We start from the raw sequence: 25490 nt of genomic DNA, 5'->3' as shown, positions 1-25490 counted from the left end.
GATAAGATAGTCTTCAATAAATGTTGTTCACTGGTGAGTATGAATCTTTTATATTTGCAGACAGTACTCACTAATCATGCAATGTACTGAACCCATATAATTAATTTGCTTTTATTAAAGTGACAATTTTATATAGTATAATTTATTTCTAAAGATATGAAACATGTTGAAAATTGCAAAACTATGTGCAGATACACTTAGACCATTAGCACTTGACACTGATTCACCTACATTACAATTTACTGTGTGTTGCCATGGTTTGAACGTGACCTCCTATGTTCATACAGTGAAACTTAATATCCAATGCAAAGGTGGACTCTTTATAAAGGGTAGTTAAGCCAAGAGAATTTTGCCCTTATGATGGGTTAATAAAGTTATAGGCATTTGTTCCCTATAAAAAGGATGAGTTTGGGCCCAGTGTGGTAAGGCACACCTTTAATCCCAGCACTCAGGAGGCACAGGCAGGGGGACTTCAGAGGTTATATCCAGCATGGTCTACAGAGCAAGTTCCAGGATGTCCAGTTTAGGCAGAGAAGGAACCATCAAAAACAAAAAGCTGGTGAAAATGTATTTGAAAGAGGTGGCCATCTACTAGTCCCAGAAAAAAAGCAGAATTTGGCACCTTTGGCCACATGGTTCTGGCTTTAGAGTCAAAGACATAAGAAAGGGTTCACAATATCTCCCTCCATGGCTAAGGAAAGCCACTGAGGCCAGGCACATGTCACGAGTGTCCCTGAATGGAGGCCCACAGAGGCCAGTGTGTGAAGCTGTGAAGTTTAAGCCTGGATTGCCTTGGAGATGCCAGAATCGTGGGATCTGTACACATAGTCAAGGAGAGCTGCTAGCAGGGAATGGAACCAGCCCAAGAAAGAGAAGTGTGTTGCAGTCAACAAAGCCAAAAGAAGTTGGAGACCTGAAGAATGCTTTAACACCAGACATGGAGATGCAGAGTTTAGAGTTTACTCTGTTGGGTTTTGGTCTTGCTTTAGCCCAGTATTTCTTCACTATGTTCCCCTTCCTCCTTTTGGGAACAGTAATGCATATCCTGTGTCATTATATGTTAGAACTATGGGATCTGATTTTTCATTTTGATTTTACAGAGGACTGCATTAAAGATTACATGAGTCTCAGAAGAGACTACTGTGATAGTCTATGGGAACTTTTGAAGTTGGAATAAATGCATTTGTATCATGATAATATAGCTACAAGCCTATGGGGGCCAGGGAGTGGAATACCAAGACCCCATTATAGACAGTTGTGAGCCACCATGTGGTTATGTGGTTATTGGAATTTGAACTCGGGACCTCTGGAAGAGCAGCCAGTGCTCTTGATTGCTGAGTTATTTCTCCAGATTCCATTTTTTTTTCCAGATAGGGTTTCACTGTTTAGCTCTGGCTGTTCTGGAAATCACTTTGTAGACCAGACTGGCCTTGAACTCACAGAGATCCGCCTGTCTCTGCCTCCTGAGTGCACCACTACCGCCTGGCTCCAGATCCTTTTTTAATTAACTTAAAATAATTACTTTCTTAAAATATGCACACTTTTTTGTTCTCTTTTCTACTTTTAATAAGTACAAAATGCAACTTGTTTTGCCTCTTAAGTAAACAAAGATCTTGAGCCATCCTTACTTCCCTTTTTCTGTTTAATTAATGCCCTTACAGAAACACTAAACACTGAGCATTATAAAGTTATAGTAGCTCACAGCCTTTTTGTGGCCCCATGCCAGTATTGGCTTTTCTGATTGTGAGCTTTGGTGTGAGATAAAGATATTTGTTGCCAGATATCGGAAATTATAATTTATAATCTTAACAACACAGAATAAATTACGATGTTATTTCCTAAACTTGAATTTAGAAGCAATTCAATCTTTGTTTCTCACTGTTTGGCCCAACTTCAAAGTACTGAATGATGTAAGTAAAAGAAAACAAAAGAATTCTACATTTATATCCTGGCACACAAGAACTTCCAAAGTTCAATAAAATAAAATAGGTTTATTCAGTTAAACATATAATACAGTTTTTTGCCTGCTTTTCTACTGACTTAATTATCTTGTTTACACAATTAGGGAGCTTAATTATAGCTATTTTAGATATCTTATCATGAAAATGTTCTAAAAAATTTCCAAAAATATAATAATTATGTACTTCTTTCAAATTGTGACTTTACAAATAGATGAAAATTTCTTCAGGGTATAACGAGATAAATAAATATTATAGCTTAGATATCATCAACTTAGAAACTAATTTTATTTTTAAAATTATATGATGCACATGCATACATACAGGTAAAACATTCATATACATAAAATAAAATTATAAATATATATAAAACTTGTAGTTACACAATTTAAGAAAATACTAAATAATGAAACACATAATTCTTCCTGTTATAGAGTTAAGGTGAAAATCATGACAGGGTTCTTAAGTTTTTAAAAATATGATTGAGTATTTTCAAAAAAAGAATCTATCCCCTCACCCAGCTCATAATAAAAAATAAATGTGCCCATTATGTAGGGATATTTTGTTTATGTTTTAACAAATAAAGCTTGGCTGAAGATCAGAGAGGCAGTGACCTTTTACTTCTTCCAATGCTCGACCGAAGGGACGATCCTGTCCCCACACTGCATCTCCAGACTCCACCTGTCTACCAAACCTCAGCTGCCCTGAGCGCCTGTCTCCTCCCGCCATATCATTGCTGTCTCCATACATCCCGCCATATATTCCTCTCTCCACCCAGACACATCACTCCCGTCTCCACCTCCCTAGTGCTCCCACGTGCTGGGATCAACTTTGTGTGAGCTCTGTTTCTCTTTGGACAGACTCAATCTTGGCCCTGAACTAACAGAGATTCTACTTTCTGCCTGTGTCTCCTGATTCCTGGAATTAAAGGTGTGAGCCACCACTCCCTGGCCTCTAGTGGCTTAGCTCTGCACTCTGATCTTCAGGCAAGCTTTGTTTGTTAAAATACAAAGTATCATTGCTTTTCCCCTTTGCGGTCAGAGGACAAAGTCTGGGGAGACAGGATCGCCCTTTCAGTTTGAGCATTAGTAGAGGTAAAAGGTCTCTCTAGTGGCCGGCTGCATTGCCTCTCTGATCTTCAGGCAAGCTTTATTTGTTAAAACATAAACAAAGTATCACTGCATCATTGCTTGTGTACTGATGAAACAGCCTGGAGTCAGGACACTCAGAATTCAATCTTGGCTACCACTTGTTAGTTATATAACACCAGGCAAGTTACTTTTACATACCTAAGCCTTAATGTCCTCAACATAAAAGAAGGCAATTGTAACTATTTCACAATGTTTCTGAAAGGGTTAAATTAAAAATTTTATGCATATGAGTAATAAAAGAACAGTGTGTGCTACACACTGAGTGTTCAGGCGCTCAGCTGCCATCACTAAGCACGTCACAGGATACTGAAGAGGCTGTTCAGTATAACTCTGTCCTGGGGGAAGTGAACAAGTTTAACTGCTGGGCTTATCCCACATGGAATAACATTCTTTACCACATAAAGTTTAACACAAGTATTTCATGAATAAAACCCCATTAGATAGCTATCTACAATTACTATTTTAAGATCAGTGGGAAAACATGCAAACAGCAGAATTGTTAAGGATTGAAGAAACGACAGTGCCTAGAGAAAGTTAACGGATTCCAGGGACACCAGGCACAAGATAAACTGTGCATCCCCTCTTCATAAAGTAAGCTCTCAAAGGAAAGAAAAGAAGTTAACTTTTCTTAATTTCATAATTTTGTCTCAAGTCAAGTCTACATTAAACTGTATATAAATAGGTACAGAACTACTTAGTATATTTTTTAAATTTAGATTTATTTTTATTTTATGTGTATGTACCTTGCCTGTATGCCTGTATGTGCACTACAGTAGTGTAGTGCCTGCGGGGGCCAGAAGAGGGCATGGATCCAGTGTGAGTTACAGGCGGTTGTGATCCACCATGTGAATGCTGGATGTTGAACCTGGGTCTTCTGTTATCTCCCCAGCCCCCAGCTATCTCTCCAGCCCCAGGCTATCTCTCCAGCCCCAAGAACTACTTAGCACTTTTTAAAGTTCCCATAAAATAAAAACAATCAAATAGGTTCTAGAAGTCTAAAACAGACTACAGAGAGGAGAAAAATCTTTGAAAACTGAAAATTGGGGTACAAAAATCTAAGGCAGTAATTATGAGCACTTAAACCTTATCTCTGGCCAGTCTGGCCTTAGAAAATTATCTGTTAACATTCTCTTCACTGAACAGACTTTCAGCCTTTGATGGCAATCTCAGATCTCAACTACTAGGAATTACAGAAAAAATAATTAGCTTGGAGTTCTAATTATAAAATTATTTTTCTTAATGACAGTAATTAATCTCCAAGGAAGATACAATAAGTAACTAAGCTTCAACTGACAAAACTGGAAATAGCAATGGCTTTTTTACTTCTCAGAGTGAGTGTCCCTCTGGACTGGAGACAGCTGGTAACCTACAGTAAGAGTAGACTATACAGAGTGGATAGAATGTAACAGTGCTCACATCTCTTCTCAATACGGATAATTAGAATTTAATTTACTTTAAAGCACACTACATCAGCACTCAGGAGGCAGAGGCAGGCGGATCTCTGTGAGTTCGAGACCAGCCTGGTCTACAAGAGCTAGCTCCAGGGCAGGCTCTAAAGCTGCAGAGAAACCCTGTCTCAAAAAACCAAAAAAATAAAAAAATAAAATAAAGCATACTACATGTATGTCTCAACAAAAGCACAAGTAGACTTTTTATCTTTTTAAATCTTCTGAAGCTGGGCGGTGGTGGCACACGCCTTTAATCCCAGCACTCGGGAGGCAGAGGCAGGTGGATCTCTGTGTGTTTGAGGCCAGCCTGGTCTACAAGAACTAGGTCCAGGACAGGCTCTAAAAAAGCTGCAGAGAAACCCTGTCTCAAAAAACCAAAAAAAAAAAAGAAAGAAAGAAAAAAAAATCTTCTGATAACAGCCCCAAAATACAGAAAGGATCAAGAGTCTGTAGTGATTTTATTGATAAATGCTTATCTTACTGTGTCTAAAAATATATATGCAGTACAGTTGTATAAGAATTCACAAAACTCACTAGGCCTAAAGGCACTGCCCCTTAATCCCAGCACTCAAAAAGAAAAGGCAGGTGCAACTCTCTGTAAATTTGAGGTCAGCCTGGATTTTGTTGGAAGACCCTATCTCAAAAATAAAAACCAAACCAAAAACAGACAAAAAATTCACAAAATCTGTAACTTAAGTACAAACTAAAAGTAAATAGAATACTATAGTGCTATATTATTTGTGTTTTAATAAATAAAGCTTGCCTGAAGATCAGTGCAAAGCAGACAGACTAGTCAGCCATATAGGCCAGGCAGTGGCGGCACACACCTTTAATTCCAGGAGTTACACTAGTTAGTCATAGAGGCCGGGTGGTGGTGGTGCACGCCTTTAATCCCAGCACTAGAGAGGAATATAAAATGGAAAGAGAGGCCTCAGTCTAAATTTCAATCTGAGGATTTGTGGAGGCAGGATTACCCATAGTTGGTCTGGCTGCTTTGCTTTTCTGATCTTCAGGTTGAACCCCAATAACTGTCTCTGGGTTTTTATTATTCAGGCTACAGTATACCCTTTCTCCATTGTCCTAACTCTACATCAAAGTAATCCCTGAATGACTGGGTGGCTCTATGGCTCAGCACAATTAGATACTCATTTATGGTTACACCATTGGTCGGTCACATTTCCCAAAAAAACTCTCACCACATGTTAAAAGTCCATTGGTGTTATACACTTTAGTTACTAATATACATTCCAGACTGTCTAATGAAGACGGGAATGGTTTTTACTGAAAAGAGCTTATTTTCTTATCGCCAGTGAGCTATATATTCTTTTACTGCTGCTGGGTCAGCTAAGAGCACTTGTTGCTCTTCCAAAAGACCTGACTCGAACCCACATCAGGTGGCGCATAACCTCCTGTAATTCCAGTTCTGGGATCAGAAACCCTGTTTTTGCCTCTGTGGGCAACTGCACACATGTGGCAGACACTCACACAGGAACACACATACACATAAATTATAGTTTCTCAGGCTAGAGAAATGGTCCAGCAGTTAAGAGCGCTCTCGGTTCTTCCAGAAGACCCTCAATGGTGGATCACAACCATCTGTAACTCCAGTTTCAAGAGACATAAGGCTGTCTTCTGGCCTCTGAAGGGACCAAGCATACTGCACACACATATATGAAACCAAAGCGCCTATATACATAAAAACTTCTAAGTGCTTTTTAAAAGAAATGAGCTGTTCAGGTAAAAATAACCTTCAAGAAAATGATCAGAATAAACAAAGAATACTAAGTACTTTCTGCTGTTTCCTAAAATGTAGCCTTACTATGTAGAGTGATGGAGTATTTTCTTTATAAATTCTAAAAGAGGCTCTATTTTTCAAGGATGTTTGTTTGTTTAGAAATATGATCATATAATGGTATGTAGGGAAAGTTTTCTGGATTCTAGTATTACTTTAAAAATTAAAATCAGGGGGCTGGAGAGATGGCTCAGTGGTTAAGAGCACTGACTGCTCTTCCCGAGGACCCAGGTTCAATTCCCAGCACCCACATGGCAGCTCACAACTGTCTGAAAATCCAGTTCCAGGGGATCTGACACCTTCACACCAATGCACATAAAATAAAGTTAAATAAACCATAATTAAAAAAAAATTAAAATCAGTGCCTAAAATATTCTGATACTTTTTTTTTTTTCCTGAGACAGGGTTTCTCTGTGCATCAGCCCTGGTTTTAGACCTTTGGAACCTGTCCTGGAACTCTCTCTGTAGACCAGGCTGGCCTCGAACTCAGAGATCTGCCTGCCTCTGCCTCCCGAGTGCTGGGACTAAAGGAGTGTGGCACCACTGCCCGGTCTGATGCCTCATTTATGAGGTGTAGTAAAAAGGAATTAAAAGTAGTGTTTTGTACTTAAGAATGAATATAAATGAGGGGCCAATAATTTTTGTTTTGATCTGCACTTGCTCTTGTAATTATACAGTCTTTGTCTTCTTAGCAGGAAGCAGTACCCAGCTTTCAATAGACATACCTTCATTATATAGGGGACATTTTTTAAATTTTATTTTGTGTGTATGGAGGTTTTGCCTGCATAAATGTCTGTGTACCACATGTGTACAGAAGAGGGGCATCAATTTAATTTCTTAAAATATTTTTTATGGAGCCAGGCAGTGGTGGCGCATGCCTTTAATCCCAGCACTTGGGAGGTAGAGGTAGGCGGATCTCTGTGAGTTTGAGGCTAGCCTGGTCTATAAGAACTAGTTCCAAGACAGACTCCAAAGCTATAGAGAAACCTTGTCTTGGAAAAAAACAAAACAAAACAAAACAAAAAACCACACCAAAATTCCTTTTAAGATTTTGATAACATTTCATAATTTATACATTTGTACAAACTCTTTGTGTATTCAGCATTTACTGCATTCTCACTATATGCCCAACAATATAATGGTTCAAAGGGACAAAAAGGCAATTTTTAAAACTTAATTTAAATTTTTTTTATTTATGAGTATTTTGCATGCATATAAGTCAGTGCACAACATACATGACTAGTGCCCTCAGACGTCAGCAGACAGCACCAGATGGGACTAGAATTACAGATATTTTGAGCCACCATGTGGATGCCAAAACTCAAAACTGGGTCTTCTGGCCACTGAGCCATCTCTCCAGCCCAAAGGAGCACTTTTTAAAAAGAAGTAAGTCTGGTACAGTGGTTCATCCCTGTAACTGCAAGGCTCGGAGGTGAAAACAGGAAGATTTGGGGTTGTAGCTAGCCTGGGCTACACGGAGTTAGAGGCCAGTCTGGACTAACAAGGTGCTCCAAGAGGTGGGGGAGGAGAGATAGCTTCTTTATAGTCCTTCAAACTGTAGTATGGTCATGTTAGTAAGATGCTATTATTATATGCCCAGATTTTTAGTTCCTTTTTTATTTTATTGGTCTGGGTATTTTGCTTGAACGCTGTCTGTGCACCATGTGCATGGATGGTGCCCATGGAGGCCAGGACAGGGGAGAGAGGAGAGGCCCTGGACCTGGGGTTACAGCCCATGGAGGCCAGGACAGGGGAGAGAGGCCCTGGACCTGGGGTTACAGACAGTTGTGAGCGATCATGTGGGGACTGGGATCAAGCCTGGGTCCTCTGCAAGAGTGGCCAGTGTTCTTAACAACTGTGTCATCTCTCCAGCCCCCAGCATTTTTGTTTAGCGCAATAATTATTTTCAAGATCATTATGTATTTTTCATAGTATTTATTGGTATGTTTACTTATTTACTAAGTTTTTTTGAAGCAGGATCTCATAAAACCCAGTGTGGTCATGAATTTGCTAAATAACTGAGGTTGGCCTTGAGCTCTAACTCCTCCTATCTCCACTTCTCCAAGTGCTGGGATAATAGGTAAGACCCCTTTACCTGAGTTTAGAGCTGTCTGCTTCAACAGTTACATAATATTTCATATGAAACAGCTATTTTCCTCATCTATTCTCTTATTTTATCTATTTAGACTACTACTGAACCACAATACTGCTGTCAGTGAAGTGTGACACTGAGACAATGTTAAAGTGTCCATTTATTCACTTGACCCACACTGGCCCTTAGCACACTGTATGTTGAGTGTTATGTGTAGACACACCTGTAGGTATCTGTGTACATGCAGTGTGTGTGCACTTATGTGTGTGCACAGGAAGCTTATGTAATTCCTCAGGCACTGTCCAGCTGGTTTTCTGAGAGAAGGCCTCTCACTAGGACCTGAGGCTTTCTTTTTTAACTTGGCTTGCTGGACAGCGAGCTCCATTCTCTGCCTGTCTGTCTCCCCAGAGCTGAGATTGCAGCCCATACCAACATAATCAGCTTTTTCTTTTTTTATGAGTTCTGGGGACGGAACATTTTTGCCGTTAATTATGGGACAGTCTAGTCATTATAGCAGCTAATTACTGCTTAGCTGAGAAGTCCTTTTAGCACTTCGAAATCAGAGCTGGAAAGACAGCTTGATGGGCTAAAGCATCTGATGCTCGTGCAGAGAATCCAAACTTTGGATCTCAACACCACACAGAGCAGCTTACAACCACTTGTAACGCTACCATTTCCTTCTGGCTTCCTCTGGCACATGCACTCACAGACTCAGACAGATTCTTAGTACAAGGGCAAAAAGCAGGCACATTCTTTGCCAAAATATCACAAAAATGGACTCTGGGCTAGTTACTAATATTATTCCCCTCTGAACCCTCTTGCGCTTGTCTGCCAAAGCCCACATCACTCTCCGCACTACTCTCTTCCCAGCCCCTAGGATGAACTTCCAATGACCTAGTATGGCCATTCAACCACATACAGCATTAAACCACTCTCTTAATACAAAGTCTCATACATTCCCCCAAAAATACCTGTCGCAGCAACACGCCATTCCCTGGTATCAACTTCTGTTTTTGCTACTTTTCTATTGCTGTGAAAATACTCACGACCAAGGTAACTCATTAAAGAAACAGTTTATTGGGGACCATCATGGTGGGGAACATGGGGGCAGGCAGGCATGGTGCTTAGCAGTAGCTGAGAGCTCATATCTGATTCACAAGGCAAAGAGCTAACTGGGAATGGTGTGGACTTTTGGAACCTCAAAATCCACCCCCAATGACACACTTCCTCCAACAAGGCCTCACCTTCTAATCCTTCCCAAAGAGTTCCACCAACTGGAAACCAAGCACTCAAACACGTGAGCCTATGGAGTCATTCTCATTCAAACCACCACAGTGTGTATGTAATACATGTACGCATATTTTACAATTCCTGTCTATATCAATAAGCTGTACTGCAAGTGTCAATCACGGTCTTATCTTTTTCCTCTAGTCTATACTTGCATGTATGTCCTTTATAAAGGACATTGTTGCTAATATTTATTTTGTTTGGTTGGCTTTTTCGTTCGTTTATTTGATGTTCTGGTTTCTCATCTGACAGGGTCTCACCATGGAGCTCTGGCTGGTCTAGAGCATGCTACGTAGACCAAGCTGGCCTCAAACTCACATAGATTGACCTGCCACTGCCTACCAGTGCTTGGATTAAAGGTGTGTGCCACAATGCTGGCTGTTGTCTGTTTCTTGAGTTACAATTTCTCTACATTTCTCATACTAGACTTTAATATATGACCTCAAGTGGCCCTTCGTTAGCCTCCAGAATAAGTTGGACAACAGGCACACGCCTCTAAACTATAGCTTCTTTTTTCTTTTATTTTTTTGTAGTTGTTTTATTTTTCAGACAAGGTCTCATTGTATATCCCTGGCTGGCCTAGAACTTGCTATCTAAACCAGGATAGCATCAAACCCACAGAGAGCCACCTGCTTGTCTCCCAAGTGCTGGGTAAGATTAAGGACATGCACCACCACAACTACTTGTAGTTTTCTTGATATCACTAATTCCCTTCCTTAAGGTTTTGGTTTTTTGTTTGTTGAGACATGACCCTGTTATGTAGTCCAGACTGGCCAAGAATTGACCAGGTAGCTCAGGCTGGCTTGCAATCCTACTGCCTCAGTCTTTGGAGTTCTGGGACTACAAGCATACACCACCATTTCCTGACAAAAGGAAAAATATATCTTGATTCAGACTTAGTTAGTGATATAATGATGCTTTGCTGGGGCTGGTAAATCTCTTTGGGGCTTTAGATAAAATTTTACAATGCTAGAACTCTCCCTTTCACTTCCACTAACCTTGAATGTTTATCTGTTTTATATTTTCATAAAGCAAGGAATTATAAAGAAGTTACTGAAATACTTACTGAGTGGTGTTGTATCAGGAGGTGGAAAATTCTCAGTAAAGTTGACATTACATAAATCTGTACTACAGCAGCAAAAACGGTATGTTCCATTCTGAATAGAGGGTGGGGTGGTAGTTACTACACATTCTTCATAGTGACACTCTTGGGGATCACCAATGTGAGACCAACATCCTACAAAACAATATTAAAATAAGCTAGGAAACAATACAGTAAGTAGAACCGCAAACTATGAAACAATTGCAGTAATATAAAACTAAGTAATATATAAGTCATAAAACAACCTGAAAAAATGGTAAAGAATACAACAGACATTTTATGAGGGAAAAGCAATCAACAACATGGTTATGATTAACTTTACTATTATTATAAGAATTATTCCTAAAACTGCCATCAAACTATTTTAGATTTAAGTTGTCCTAATTTTTAAAATAACAATATACAATCATAGCCAAGTGTTAGTGACAGTTGCTCTCATACAATTTTATAATAAATGCATGTATGATGGAAATTTTGGAAAAATCCTTAACAATTTTAATGTAGAGACTTTAAAGTAATCATACATTTATGATCTACTAATTCTACATCAAAGAATCTACTTTAAAAAAAATCAGACACAACCTTTATATATGTTTAAAGTTTTTCACTGCAGGATAATGCATTTCAGTGAAAACCTTGACAAAGCGTCTTATCCAAAGCACATAAGTAAACTGTGAAACATGTACATAGGACATACGGTGCTGAGGGACAATGTTTTCAGAAATTATTTACAATAACGCGGGGGGAAGAGCATGGAATTATTATATAGCATTATCCTAATTTTCAAAGAAGACTGGTAGACATGTAACCATTTTACATGGAAAACGTACTTAAAGGAAACAAATCAATATGAAAATAATATTTCTTAAAGAGAACTGAATATAGTCCTTGGTTTTTCTGAGTAGTTTTTTCCCACACTTCATTCACATATATTAACTTATAAAGACAAAGATGCTATTAAAATGTTATTAAAAGGTCAGGCATGGTATGCCTTTGGTCTCCACACTTGGGAGGCAAAGGAAGGCAGATCTCTTTGAGTTCCAGGCCAGGCTGGTCTAGAGTCAGTCAGTCAGTCAGTCAGTCAGTCAGTCGTCAGTCAGTCAGTCGTCAGTCAGTCAGTCAGTCAGTCGTCCGTCAGTCAGTCAGTCGTCAGTCAGTCGGTCAGTCGTCAGTCAGTCAGTCAGTCAGTCGTCAGTCAGTCAGTCAGTCAGTCAGTCAGTCGTCAGTCAGTCAGTCGTCAGTCAGTCGGTCAGTCGTCAGTCAGTCAGTCAGTCAGTCGTCAGTCAGTCGGTCAGTCGTCAGTCAGTCAGTAGTCAGTCAGTCAGTCGTCAGTCAGTCAGTCAGTCAGTCAGTCAGTCAGTCGTCAGTCAGTCAGTCAGTCGTCAGTCAGTCGGTCAGTCGTCAGTCAGTCAGTAGTCAGTCAGTCAGTCGTCAGTCGTCAGTCAGTCAGTCAGTCAGTCAGTCAGTCATCTTGGTCTACACAGTGAGACCCTATCTCATCTATCAAACAAACAAACTACACCAAAAGTAAAAATTCTTCTACAAATGTGGAGCTTTGTGGGTGAACATACAGATACATATGTACCAGTTTCTGGAGAGGGCTTTAATCTCCCTACACATCTTTACTAGACAAGCTCCAACTGTATGAAAAACAAAGCTGAAGATACGGCCCTGGGCAAAGGCCTGCCTATGTGCGTGACATTCTGTGTGTGCCTCTCAGCTCCACACACACACACACACACACACACACACACACACTCAAACACACACACACGCAAACACACACACCCAAACACACACACACACCCAAACACACCCACACACACACCCAAACACACACACACACACACACCCAAACACACACACACCCAAACACACACACACCCAAACACACACACACACCCAAACACACCCACACACACACACCCAAACACACCCCCCCACACACACACACACCCACACCACACCCAAACACACACACACCCAAACACACACACACACACCCAAACACACACACACACCCAAACACACACACACACAGAGGGAGAGGGAGAGGGAGAGGGAGAGGGGGGGGGATTTTAAGTTAAAAAAATATTACTTGCCTTGTTTCACAAGATTGATGTCCCCTTTGGATTTCTCCCACAGGCCATAGCACGTGCTCCCTTTGGAGCACAATATTGTCCCATTTTCATGAGAGATTCTGCTCTCACCTATCCCAAGGTCTTGTTGATAGGGATCTTTAAATGCACACAGCCGTTCTTGATTCTGGGAAGCTAAAAAAAAGGGAAATAACACAATGATAAACTGATGCTACTCTGATAATACTATTGACTAAGAGAATCTGTAAGATTTCTTTATTAATATACAACATAATTTTTAAAAGATTATAAATTTTCCTACTAAATCCTTCAAATTTCATTGCTGAATAAATTTCTACCCAACAATTTCCTTCTTCAAGATTTATTTTTATTATTGTGTGTGCACAGGTGACCCAGAGAGGCCGGGAGGTGCATGGTCCTGTAACTGGGGTTACAGGTGACTGAGCTGCCTGACATAGTTGCTGGTAATTGAACTTGGGTCCTCTGTAAGAGCAGTACACATGCTTTCAACTACTGTATTGTCTCTCTATCCACAGCCTCTGGCAATTTCCTTTTGCATGTTAATTTTTACATCCATGCAAGACCTTTTCTAAAATGCTTCCTGAAAAGAGTCTTCTTTTACTCATGTAACTCTTATTACTATTTCTACTATTAAATATTTCTGCTGTTCAAAAAAAAGAAAGACCATGTTTAATGGGCATAGATTTGTACACATTTAGTGCCAGGACTGAGGGGGCAGAGGCAGGCAGATCTCTGAGAGTCCTAGGCTAGCCTGGTCTCATAGTGACTCTCAGGACAGCCAGAGCTACAAAATGAGACCCTACCTCAAAAAAAGAAAAAGAAATACCATGTTCCAAATCAACCTTTAAAACAAAGAGGTAGGCTGGGTATGGTGGTGCAAACCTTTAATCCCAGCACTTGACAGGCAGAGACAAGGTGGATCTCTGTGAGTTCAAAAGCAGCCTAGTCTGCATAGCTAGTTCCAGGTCAGCAAGGGCAACATAGAGAGACCCTGCCTTAAACAAACAAACAAATAAACAAACAAACAAACACTAAGAGCATAAGAATTCTAGCAAGTATTACAGTATTCAATTCTATCACCTTACAGTCATTTGTATAAAGCTACATTATTAGACATGATAGGCTGAGGTAAGAGAATAATGAAAAATGGTTATATGGTTTCTTTTCAGAGTGATGTATGTGTGTGTTTTAAAATTATACTGTGGTAATGGCTACATAAATATCAAATTAACAGAAAGAAGTTATGGAATACTTTACCTCAGATGAATGAATTTCATGATATACAGATCATGTCTGAGTAAATATACATGTAATATATGTTTTTTTTTAAGGGACAGTCTTACTTTTTAGGACTGACTGGCCTAGAACTTTCTCTGTAGACCAGTCTGGCCTCAAACTCACAAAGATCCACCTGCTCTCCCCTTGAGTGCTGGGATTAAAGGTGTGCACTACCACTCTTGCTAAATAGGTTTTTAAAACTGAGACTACTTCTGAGCAAAAAGAAAATGATTTTGGGAGCTGGAGAGATGGCTCAGAGGTTAAGAGCATTGCCTCCTATTCCAAAGGTCCTGAGTTCAATTCCCAGCAACCACATGGTGGCTCACAACCATTTATAATGGGGTCTGGTGCCCTCTTCTGGCCTGTAGACATATACGCAGAATATTGTATACATAATAAATAAATAAATATTTTTTAAAAAAAAGAAAATGATTTTGCATTACTTAAAACAGCCAGATGAAGAAATGTTCAATGGCTCCTCATATTTAAGGGACAATCTAATGTAATTTAATGCGAAGCCCTCTTTCTTCATATATATCCATGTGATTTAACTGATTCTAATAGAGCATTTGCCATGCAATTCAGTGATTAACAAACATTAGCCAGCATTGTGAAAATATCAAAAAAGTAAAAGGCTATCAAAAAGCAACATCTGATCTTTAATTTCTTAAGACAGACCTTCCTAATGTTAGAGTAGCAAGGATAATCACTAGGAATACCAATAGTTTCTTAGGATTTTGAATCAGTATTGCATTTGAGGTGTACAGAATTGGAACAGTACAATCCAGGAGCATTTTAGCAAAGCTTATTATTTATCAAAATAATGTTTGTTATTTTTTGCTTTTTGTGTTTTTTCAAGATAGGGTCTCTCTGTAGCTTTGGAGCCTGTCCTGGAACGAGCTCTTGTAGACTAAGTGGCCTCAAACTCACCGAGATCTGCCTGCCTCTGCCTCCGGAGTGCTAGGATTAAAGGGGGAGGGCCACCACCACCTGGCCAAAATAAGTCTAGAAAAGGAATGGCAGGGCTTAACATCTGTGTGTCCAGCCAATTCACATAAATAGACCTGTCACATTTACTGGTATGCAAAGTACTTTCTAAGTACTGGGCCAGGTAACAGACTAGATAAGGAAAGCTGCAGTTGTCAAATCTTTGGTTATTAAGTTTATTCAGACAAACCAAACCACAGACAGCAATTAATGGAAAAGAAATGTGGCTTGATGTATATACTTTTAAACTACGTTTCAATCTTCTAGAAAATATTTACTAATATCTAAAGATCACAATATATATGTAGTGCTACCGATCAGAAAAACAGGTATGCCAGGAGATGGTGGTGCACACCTTTAATCCCAGCACTTGGGAGGCAGAGACAGGCGGATCTCTGTGAGCTGTTTGAAGACAGCCTGGTCTACAGAGTGAGTTCCAGGACAGACTCCAAAGCTACAGAGAAACCCTGTCTCAAAAAACCAAAAGGACAGACAGATAACTGAGGTAGAAGGCAGCATCGCTGGCAGGGTAGCAAACACATTTCAAGAGGAAACAGCATCAGGAAGTAAGGGCTCTCTCAGAATGCAGACTCCAAATCAGTCCTTCACATCTTTTGTGAAAGACCAGGGCACTACAGAAGGGAAGTCCATTTTATCAGAGTCTGGTAAAAGCTGAGAAAAGGAAAACAAATCTGCAGATCAAACAGGGTCTCTAAGGCGTCTGGAAGCCTGAGAAGGAATGCAATGAGAGCTACACTGGAGTAAATAAGAGATGGTTGTTTACATGAACAGTATTCTGTTCTCGGGTGGGGTAACTAGGACTGGGGCTCAACACCAAGAATGCAGTGGGAAATGACACCTCAACCTGAACAATCTAATCGCCTCTTGAACGCTGCAAGCAGTTCTCCTGAAAGAACAAGGATGGGGAAAAACAATGAGAAAACTCCAACCAGTGACCCAACTCCAGATGTTCACACAGTAAACATGGAGATAAAGGCAACCTGCGTCCTCCAAAAGTAGCAGCCCCACAGCAATGGTTTCTATTCCACAGAACAGAAATGGGAGGAATAGTACCAAATCTTCTTATAAAGACATAACAAATAAGGAAAAATTACTGAACAATTCCCCTGCTTAACATGCAAAAGTTCTCAAAAAAAAAAAAAAAATGCCGGCCAAGAGAACTGAAGAACACACCAAAAAGCTCATTCACCACGGCAAAGAGGGAGGGCCGATTCCACATTCGTAAGTCAACACATGTAACCATCACACCAATGGCCTCAAGGACAGAAATGACAGTTTCATCCCAACAGATGTATGTGTTTTGACAAAATCCAACATCCTTTCACAAAAGCCCTGAAAAAAACATAAATTGTCCTAAATAGTAAAACCTGAAAGCATTTCCACTAAAATCAAGAACAACACAAGGGCATTCACTCTTTGATTTCTTTTTAAGTGTGTGTGTGTGTGTGTGTGTGTGTGTGTGTGTGTGTGTGTGTGTGTGTGTTTGGAGGTCAGAAAACATGAGATCATGTGGGGTCCTAAGGATCACATTCAGGTCATACAAGTACATACACCTGTTGAGCCATCTTGCAGGCCGGAATGTCCCTTTCTCCACTTTTTTCCTAAGACAGGATCTCACTGTGTAGACCTGGCTGGCCGGGAGCTCTACTGGTCCCTGCCTTCCCAGTGCTGGGATTAAAAGCATGCTCCATCACACCTAGTTCACCTTTCCATTCTTACTCAGCATACTGCTGGATGTCTCAGCTGAAGTGATGAGTCAAGAGAAGGAACGAGGATACAAAAAGGAAAAGGTCAAACTATCCTATTGCAGATAACAGTCTACAGTTCTTAGACACATGGAAAAACATGTTAACCCCCCCCCAGTCATTAGAGAAATGCAAATTGAAACTACACGTTAGAGGCTGAGTAGTGGTGGTGGTGCAGCTTTAACCCAGCACTCGGGAGACAGAGGCAGCCTGGTCTACAGAGAGAGTTCCAGGACAGCCAGGGCTACAGAGAGAGTTCCAGGACAGCCAGGGCTACGCAGAGAAACCCTGTCTCGAAAGACACACACACACACAAAAAAAATCTAAGTGTTGCTCCGTCTTTCATGATATATAGTTTTTTATTATTTTATACTGAACATACATAAATAACAATACACGTCTGTCACTGTCAGTTGATAACTGACAACTAAAAGTAGACAAAAGGAGAAAGGCAGGAATGAACTGCCTGGTGGTGACTGACAAATGCGTAATGAACACGCATCCGATAATAACACTATCAACTTAGGAAGGCAAAGAATAGAGTTTGCTCAATCCATGAGGAAGACTTAACGTAAGGGGGGGAAAGGAGGATTCCAACAGAGACAAAACAACCTCGGGTTTATCAACAGGCCATCTTATTTAATCTAACATTTTGAGAAGAGCCTGTACTTTTTCTGTCTACAAAGTATGATATCTATATATCTGAAATTCAAGAAATTATACATAATTACAGAGAAACATGCTTCAAATTCTACAAAACTTTTTCAGAATTCAGAAATAGCCAATTTATATACTAGAAAGATTTAGAAGGCAAAAATATTAGAGTGAATAGTTTACTCACGGTAGATAAAAATTGGAAAAAAAAGTAAGAAATTTAGAGAATATAAATAAAAATGAAGCTGTTTTAATAAGACAAAATGTGGAGATGAACAAACTGTGGAAGTGAAATAAATGATTACTATTCTGAACATCTGTTAAATTCACTATGAATGAATATAAAAATCTCTGAAAGACAGTATCCCGCAGAAGCCAGGCTGCCCTGGAAGAGACTGTGTAGCCCAGGCTGGTCTTGAAACCACAGTTCCTGTCTAAGTCTTAATGCAGGAAGTACTAGCGTGAGTCACAACACTGGCAAAATTTTCAAGTTTCACTGCCATGCTGTGTCTAAACAACCCAGAAGTCACACAATACAGCTGAAACAGAGTTAGTTATCTGCGCTGGAGAAGTCTGCGCGTCTTATCTCTGCCCTGGAACAAAGTTCAGGGACTAATTCTGGGTAGGCTTCTGCTCGGCTCCTGTTTATCTAAGTGTCAAAATGAACTATCTAAAATAAACAGCACAGAAACCTTGCAGGCGTGGGACACATAACTGAAGAACTGAAGCAACAGTATCCTTTTCCCAGAGCGCAAGTGCCTAAGGACAGACTGGACCGTGATCTCGGGGCAGCGCTACAGTGGCTCTGTTATAAAGCATACAGAGTAGATTCTCTCCTGCCGTGCGTGCGTGCGTGCGTGCGTGCGTGCGTGCGTGCGTGCGCGCGCCAGAGAGAGGTTGCTGCTGGATGTGCTCTTCATTCACTGTCCGCCTTGTTTTACTTCTTGGAAAAGGCGCTCAGAGCCTGGAGCTCATCGATGGGTCAGAGCCTGGAGCTCATCGATGGGAGGAGCCTAGCTAGCCTGTCTCTGCCGCCTCAGCAGCAGAATTATTGCACTAAATGTTTAGTTTTCTTTTTCTTTTTTAATTTGAGTACTAGGGATCTAAACTAAGCCTCTCATGCTTACAGGGCAAGCATTTTATGAACTGAGTCAACTCTTCAACCCCATGAATATCTTTTAAAGATTTGGATTTTTTATTTTTGTTTTATGCAAGTTTTTCCTGCATGCCTGGCACCCTTGGAGGCCAGAAGAAGGCATATCCCCTGGCACTGGAGTGCAAGTGGTTGTGAGCCACCATGCAGGTGCTGGGAACTGAACTTGGGACCTGGCAAGATTACAAATGCTCTTAACCCTGAGCACTTCTCCAGCCCCACGGATATTTTAACAGAAATATCCCCCAGAAATTTACTATAAATTTAGATTTTTTAATTCAATTATAATAAATGAAGCAAAGAAGACCCTTATTTTCCAATGTTACAATGCATCACTTTGTAAATAATCTGTTTTTAATTTATTAATTATGCCCTCATCTTCTTTAAGTAATACTGAAAAACACACTTGGGACCTCGCACATACTAGGCAAGTGCTCTATAGAGTTACACCTCAGCTCTTAATTTATATATTTTTATTCCCAGACTGCAACATATTTAAATGTTATTCTGCTAAGCATTGCCATAGTTTCAAATAGAGAGAACACTGGAAGATTAAAATCATCAGAAGATACCTCTTTAGTATTTTCTTTGTTGTTGTTGGTATTGGTGGTGGGGGTGGTTTCTCAAGACAGGGTATCTCTGTGTCTCTCAGGCTATCCTGGAACTATGTAAACCAGGCTGGCCTCAAACTCAGAGATCTGCCTGCCTCTGCCTCCTGAATCCTGGGATTAAAGGCAAGTTCTTTAGCTTTTTCTTGAGTTTAATGCTGTGCTGAGGACTCCTGAGAGTCACAGAACTCTGCATAAATTCAGTCATATTCACGTGTAACTTGTCACAGCAAAGTAACGCAAACCAGAACTAACAAGGGGAAACAAGGTCCAGACTTCTTGAATCTCCATAGCATCACATAGTACAGACTTAGTCTCCCACTGCAGAATTGTGAAACACATAAAATATTGTCTAAATATTGTTCCAATATTAATTAATAGTTTGATCATGTAAGCATTTTTAGTCTGGTACCAAAATCCCAGATTCACAGAAGAAAAGGAGATGGTTGACACAAATTATACCGTCTGCACAAACAATGTAAATATGGTAAAGTATTCCAATCAGTTAGGGAGGGGAGGGAGTGTTGGGAGCATGAAGGTCCTTGCACCCACAGACATCCAGGGAAAACAGAAATGTTAATCACACAGGGGTGTCTCCTTAATGGGAAGATAAAATAAAATACCTGCCTTCCATCCAGAGACTGAGAGTGGACATTGTTAACAACCTGTAGACCTTTCTGCTATCTGTGGAGGCAGACCTCACCCACCTTCTACTATAAGAGGCAGACTTTGTCCAAATTCCCCATAATGATTATCCCACACTCTCCCTCCCTAGACCATCATCTTTAGCTCCCAGAGTTAATAAAACGTAACTGGAGATGTCACATGTATGATATAACCTGCTAACATCTATGCTATGGTCAGAGACCACCCCAGATTCGAGGGCTTTTAGCTATAAAACCCATGTTTGTAGTCACATGTACTTTGTGAAGCTGTTTCTATTATGTAGTCAGACCTCAAGGTTTATTGTGCACCTGGAACTGAAATAATTGTTGCCTGGAAACTTTTCCCCAAATTGCACTGTGTTTTAAACAGGCTGACAACAAATGACCTGGCGCTGGGCTCCCAGAAGTCTCCCTGCAGATTCATTCCCTGCCTAGACATCTGCAGGGACCCCTCAGCGGGAGCACTCCCAAACACAAATTCCCACATGCCAGCCAGTGGCCAACCTGGAATGCCGGGCTTTCTAAGAACAGCCGTCTTAGGCCTGTCATTTTAACTCTTTCCCTGAACAGATTCCTAAAGCAACTAAAAACTAATGAACACACATGCACAAAACACATCTGAAACAGAAACAAAAAAACAATAAACCAAAACATATTGTTCTTTCTAACCCAGAGCAATAAACGAGACTACACAAAAGCAAGTAAGACAGTCCCAAGCTTCTAAGAGGCTTCCATCCGGGGATGGGCATGACAGCCATTAGAGTCAAATATTACCAAGTGCCTGTGACGTGGCGGCCGCGTTCCACACCTAGGGACGCAGCTTGAGTGAGTCTTAGTCCCTCAAAGTGCTTGTATCCTAGTGATATAAACAGACAAGTAATAAACACACAAATAAATACATTTATTGGAAGACTAAGTGGCTCAGTGTTTCCACCCTCACTGTGATGAGTGGCCATTCTATGTCAGAGGGTGTGTATCGATTAGGTGTCTTCCTTCACTGCTCTCTACATTAGTGACACAGACGTCTTGCTGAACCTGGCATTTGCCATTTCAGCTATGGCCAGCTCTGCCCTCCCCCAGTGTCAGGGTCACCACACCTGCCTTCTACCTACGTGTTGGTGATTGGAACTCAGTACTAATGCCTACACAGGAAGCAGTTTACCTAATTATCAATCTGTCTCCTCAGCCCCACAAATGGTCATTCTTATAGGGTACTCTTGAAAGAGAGGTAAATTTTAGAATATAATAGAAACATGCTCTACTATATAACCTTCTTTGGGAAGTACAAAATAAAACTTTTTGTTTGTTTGCTTCGAGACAGAGTTTCTCTGTGTAGCCCTGGCTCTCCTGGAACTTGCTCTGTATACCAGGCTCCAGGCTGGCCTCAAACTCAAGAGATTTGCCTGCTTCTGACTCCCAAATGCTGGGATTAAAGGTTTGCACCACCGCCACCCAGCACAAAAAAAAAAAAAAAGAGAGAGACATTTTAAATGTCTTCAATTGGTGTTTTTAATTTCAGGAAATATATTTGTTGGGAATAACTCATGCTGGGCTCAGAACAGAAAAGAGAAAATGAAAACAGAAGACACTGAAAGATTATCGTTAATGTTTTCTACGTGGGATAATATAAATACTACTCAGTCTTGATTTGATGTCAAGAATATGCAACCATCTGTGGGGGAGAGGCGGCTCAGTAGTTAAGAGCACTTGCTGCTGGGCTCAATTCCCAGTACACACACGGCAGCTAACAACCACCTGTAATTCCAATTCCAAAGGATCCAATGTCTCTTCTGACTTCCACAGGCTCATGAAAACATGTGGAGCACATTCATACACTCAAGAACACACATATACACATTAAATAAATAATGCTTAAAAGAATATAAAACAATCTGATGATCAAATGTTCACTAAGTGTAGAACAGAAAGTGACTTCCTAATCTTAGAAAGGGTATCAGTGAAAACCCACAGCTCAATGGTGGGAAAACAGAAAAATTTCCCTCAAGATCAAGAACAGGAAAGATGTTAATTCCTTCAAGTCTACTGAACACTATGTTAAGAAAGTCTGCAAAAACTGAAGACAAGGGGCTGGACAGATAGCTCAGTGGTTAAGAGCACTGACTGCTCTTCCAGAGGTCCTGAGTTCAATTCCTAGCAACCACATGGTGGCTCACAACCATCTGTAATGGGATCTGGTGCTCTTTTCTGGATTGCAGGCATACATGCAGGCAGAACACTGTATACATAATAAATAAGATCTTTTTTAAAAAAAAATTGAAGGGGCTGGAGAGATGGCTTAGAGGTTAAGAGCACTGGCTGCTCTTCCAGAGGTCATGAGTTCAATTCCCAGCACATGGTGGCTCACAACCATCTGTAATGAAATCTGGTGCCCTCTTCTGGCCTGCAGGCAACCACGCAGGCAGAACACTACATACATAATAAATAAACTTAAAAAAAAAAAAAAGACAAAAAGCAGAAAATGAGCTGGGCAGTGGTGGTACACACCTTTAACCCCAGCACTCAAGGATGTCTGAGTTCAATGCCAGCCTGGTCTGCACAGTGAGTTCTATGACAGCCAAGGCTACAGAGAGACCTTGTCTCAGAAAAACAAACAAACAAAAAAGCAACAGATACCGAATTCAGAAAGGAAGAAGCAAAGATATTTGATTGCAGCAGACAGGGTCTTGTACCTAATAATTAAAAAGAAATCTCTTTTATTAATTTTTTCATTTTATTTTATGTCTCTGAGTGTTCTGTCTGCATGTATGTACACCATGTGTATACAGTGTCTAAGGAGACCAGAAGAAGAAACCAGATCCTCTGCGTCTCAGGTTCTAAGTTGTGAACCACCATATATATGGGTGCTGGGAATTGAACCCAGGACCTCTGGAATAGTAGTGAGTGCTCTTAGCTACTGGTCCATGTCTCCAGTCCCAGGCATCTCTTTTAAAAATAAATTAGAGCTAATAAATTCATTCAGCAATGTTCCAGAACATAAGATCAACATATAAAAATCGACTGTATTTCTACCCAGTAGCAGTGCACAATCCAAAAGTACTAGTAAGTGCAAGATTCATACATCGAAAACTAAAAACATTAATGAAAAAAATTAAAGCTCTTAGCAAATACTCCATTTTCATAGAATGTCAGGAAAATGTTGTGGGAGGCAAAACTTCCAAATTTATCTGCTTATTCAATGCAATTTCTATCAAACAGTGTTTCCTTTCTTGCAAAAACTAGCAAGTGACTTTTAAAATTTAGACTGACATAAAAAAGAACCCTCAAACAGCTAAAATAATCTGACCAAAAAATAAACGAATTGGATGATTTATATATCCTGATTTCAAAACCTACTACAAATCAACCAATGAAGACAGTGTGGTATTCTCATGAAGATATATACCCTTAACTTTCATGGTAAATGAGTTAATAAAAATTCTTGTTTTGAGACAAGGTCTCATTGTGTATCCCAGACTGGCCCTGAGTTTGTGATAGTCGAGCCTTAGCCTCCTAAGGGCTAGGTCACAGGAATGTATCATCATATCCAGTTTGGTAAACTTACTTTTATTTTATTTATTTATTTATTTTTAAAGAATTTGTTGTGTACACAGTGTTTTGATTGCATGAATGCCTACACACCAGAAGAGAACACCAGGTCTTACTATTGATGGTAAGCCACCATGTGGGTGCTGGGCATTGAACTCAGGACCTTTGGAAGAGCAGTCAGTGGTCTTAACCTCTGAGCCATCTCTCCAGCCTTTGTGAGCTCATTTTAAGACAATGCCAAGGCAATTTAATGAGGAAAAAAGTTAACCTTTCTAACATACAGTGTTTCAACTGAATAACCCTGTACAAAACAATAAAGCTGAAGGCTCCTAGTTTCAATTAACAAAAATTAACTAAAAATACCTCAAAAGATGCTAAAATCCTATATAATCTTCAGAAAAAAAGGAGAGTCCCAGCACATCTTTGTAACCCTGGATTATGAAACAATATTGTAACTACAGCAGTAAAGTCATAGAAGAGAAGGTAAAACAGGAGGGAGGGATGGAGGGAGGAAGGGAGGGTTCTTCCTGATCTTAGACCGACTGCACTGGTTTTGCAGCATTCCTTCTCTAGGTGAGCACGCTTTTGTTGTTGTTGTGTGTGACGGTGGTGTACACATCAGATGAGCTGGGGTGAAGTGGCTGTAAGCTGCTGGTGTGGGTGCGGAACTGAACTTGTGTCCTCTGGAAGAGAAGGAAGTGCTCTAACTGCTGAACCATCTCTCCAGCCCTGGCCTCAACTCCTGACCCTACCTCAGCTTCCCAAATACTGGATTGCAAGTGTGCTGCCACCACAGCGGGCTTAGGAGTCTCTGTGAATTGCTGGTGGCCCTGCCCTATCAGAGGGCAAGCAGAAAGTGAAGTTCAGGCGTCGGCCACTAGGAGGCAAAATACTGACGGGTGAATCTCACACAGGCAAGGCCCCAAGACCACAGACTCCAGAACGTCTTTTGCTTCTGCGGGGCTTTCACGTGTTTGCTGCAACCATCCTTCTCTGGCACCTGGCACGGCGTGAACGGGAGCGGGGAGAGCCCCACTGCCTGTAACGCAATGTGTTTATCTCATGGAAATAATCCCGTCTACTGGGCAATTTTTACGTGTGGATTATTATGATGTCTTCCTAAACTGTAGTCTAATTGATGATGATGATAATGTTAGTTTAAGGAGAGTGTTGATGATGAAAAATAAAGCAAGGAAGTGTCACACGGCTAGAACACGGGAGTTTCTACTGGGGAGCAGTACAGACTGTAGCTTAGGTTAATGATTAAAAACAACATTGGAGCTGCAGGAGCCAGGCTGGCTCCAGTTCTTTCTATCTTATGTTGGGAGATGTGTTCACAGGCTTCAGAGTGCATCACACCTGAAACAGAGCTCTGAAAATAACTTAAGGCTAGACTAGATGTTTCTGTCAAATAGTTTTGAGATGAAAAACCCAAGAAGACAATCTAAAGTGTTAGAAAGGCACAGAGTTGAATGAGGAACTCATCAAGGTCAGGGAACAAATACAAAGCAGCCCAACTGTTACCAGCTGATGACTTTCCTTGTTAGGGTTGGTGATCAAAGGTGATGATCAATTCCTGATACCCATTTTACCCTCAATCACCTGATATAAAAAACTATGGAGGAGTGGGTACGTACCCTAAAGATCTAAAGCAGAGCTGACTGATTCTTTTTCATATATAAACGTTTAGATTTGTGATTCCTTTAAGATTCCTTATTAAGATTACCTTTCGAGATAAGTATTAAAGAGATTGGCCCTTTCTTTGTAATGGTGAAGTGCAGTCTTCCAGTAAAAGAGTATCTTGCTCGCTTACACCTGTTAATCTACAACAAGTTGCCTGGGTATGAATGTGCCTGGGTTCTTGGGATAATTTCTTTTTCGCC

At 40.4% G+C, this 25490-nt stretch overlaps 1 protein-coding gene across 1 annotated transcript in view; it reads right to left on the bottom strand.

Annotated features, from left to right (window-relative positions):
• The window catches only part of Bmpr2 (bone morphogenetic protein receptor type 2), a 101756-nt gene that overhangs the window by 43610 nt on the left and 32656 nt on the right, over window positions 1-25490 (bottom strand). The window contains exons 2-3 of the mRNA XM_038315540.1: window positions 12933-13103; window positions 10795-10965 (exon numbers count right to left, since the gene is read on the bottom strand). Of these exons, the coding sequence (XP_038171468.1) occupies window positions 10795-10965; window positions 12933-13103 (342 nt within the window). The remainder of the gene's footprint in view (window positions 1-10794; window positions 10966-12932; window positions 13104-25490) is intronic.

Source organism: Arvicola amphibius, chromosome 18 (genome assembly GCF_903992535.2).
Source record: "Arvicola amphibius chromosome 18, mArvAmp1.2, whole genome shotgun sequence".
Lineage (NCBI taxonomy): Eukaryota > Metazoa > Chordata > Mammalia > Rodentia > Cricetidae > Arvicola > Arvicola amphibius.
This window is presented reverse-complemented; position numbering and strand designations above follow the sequence as displayed.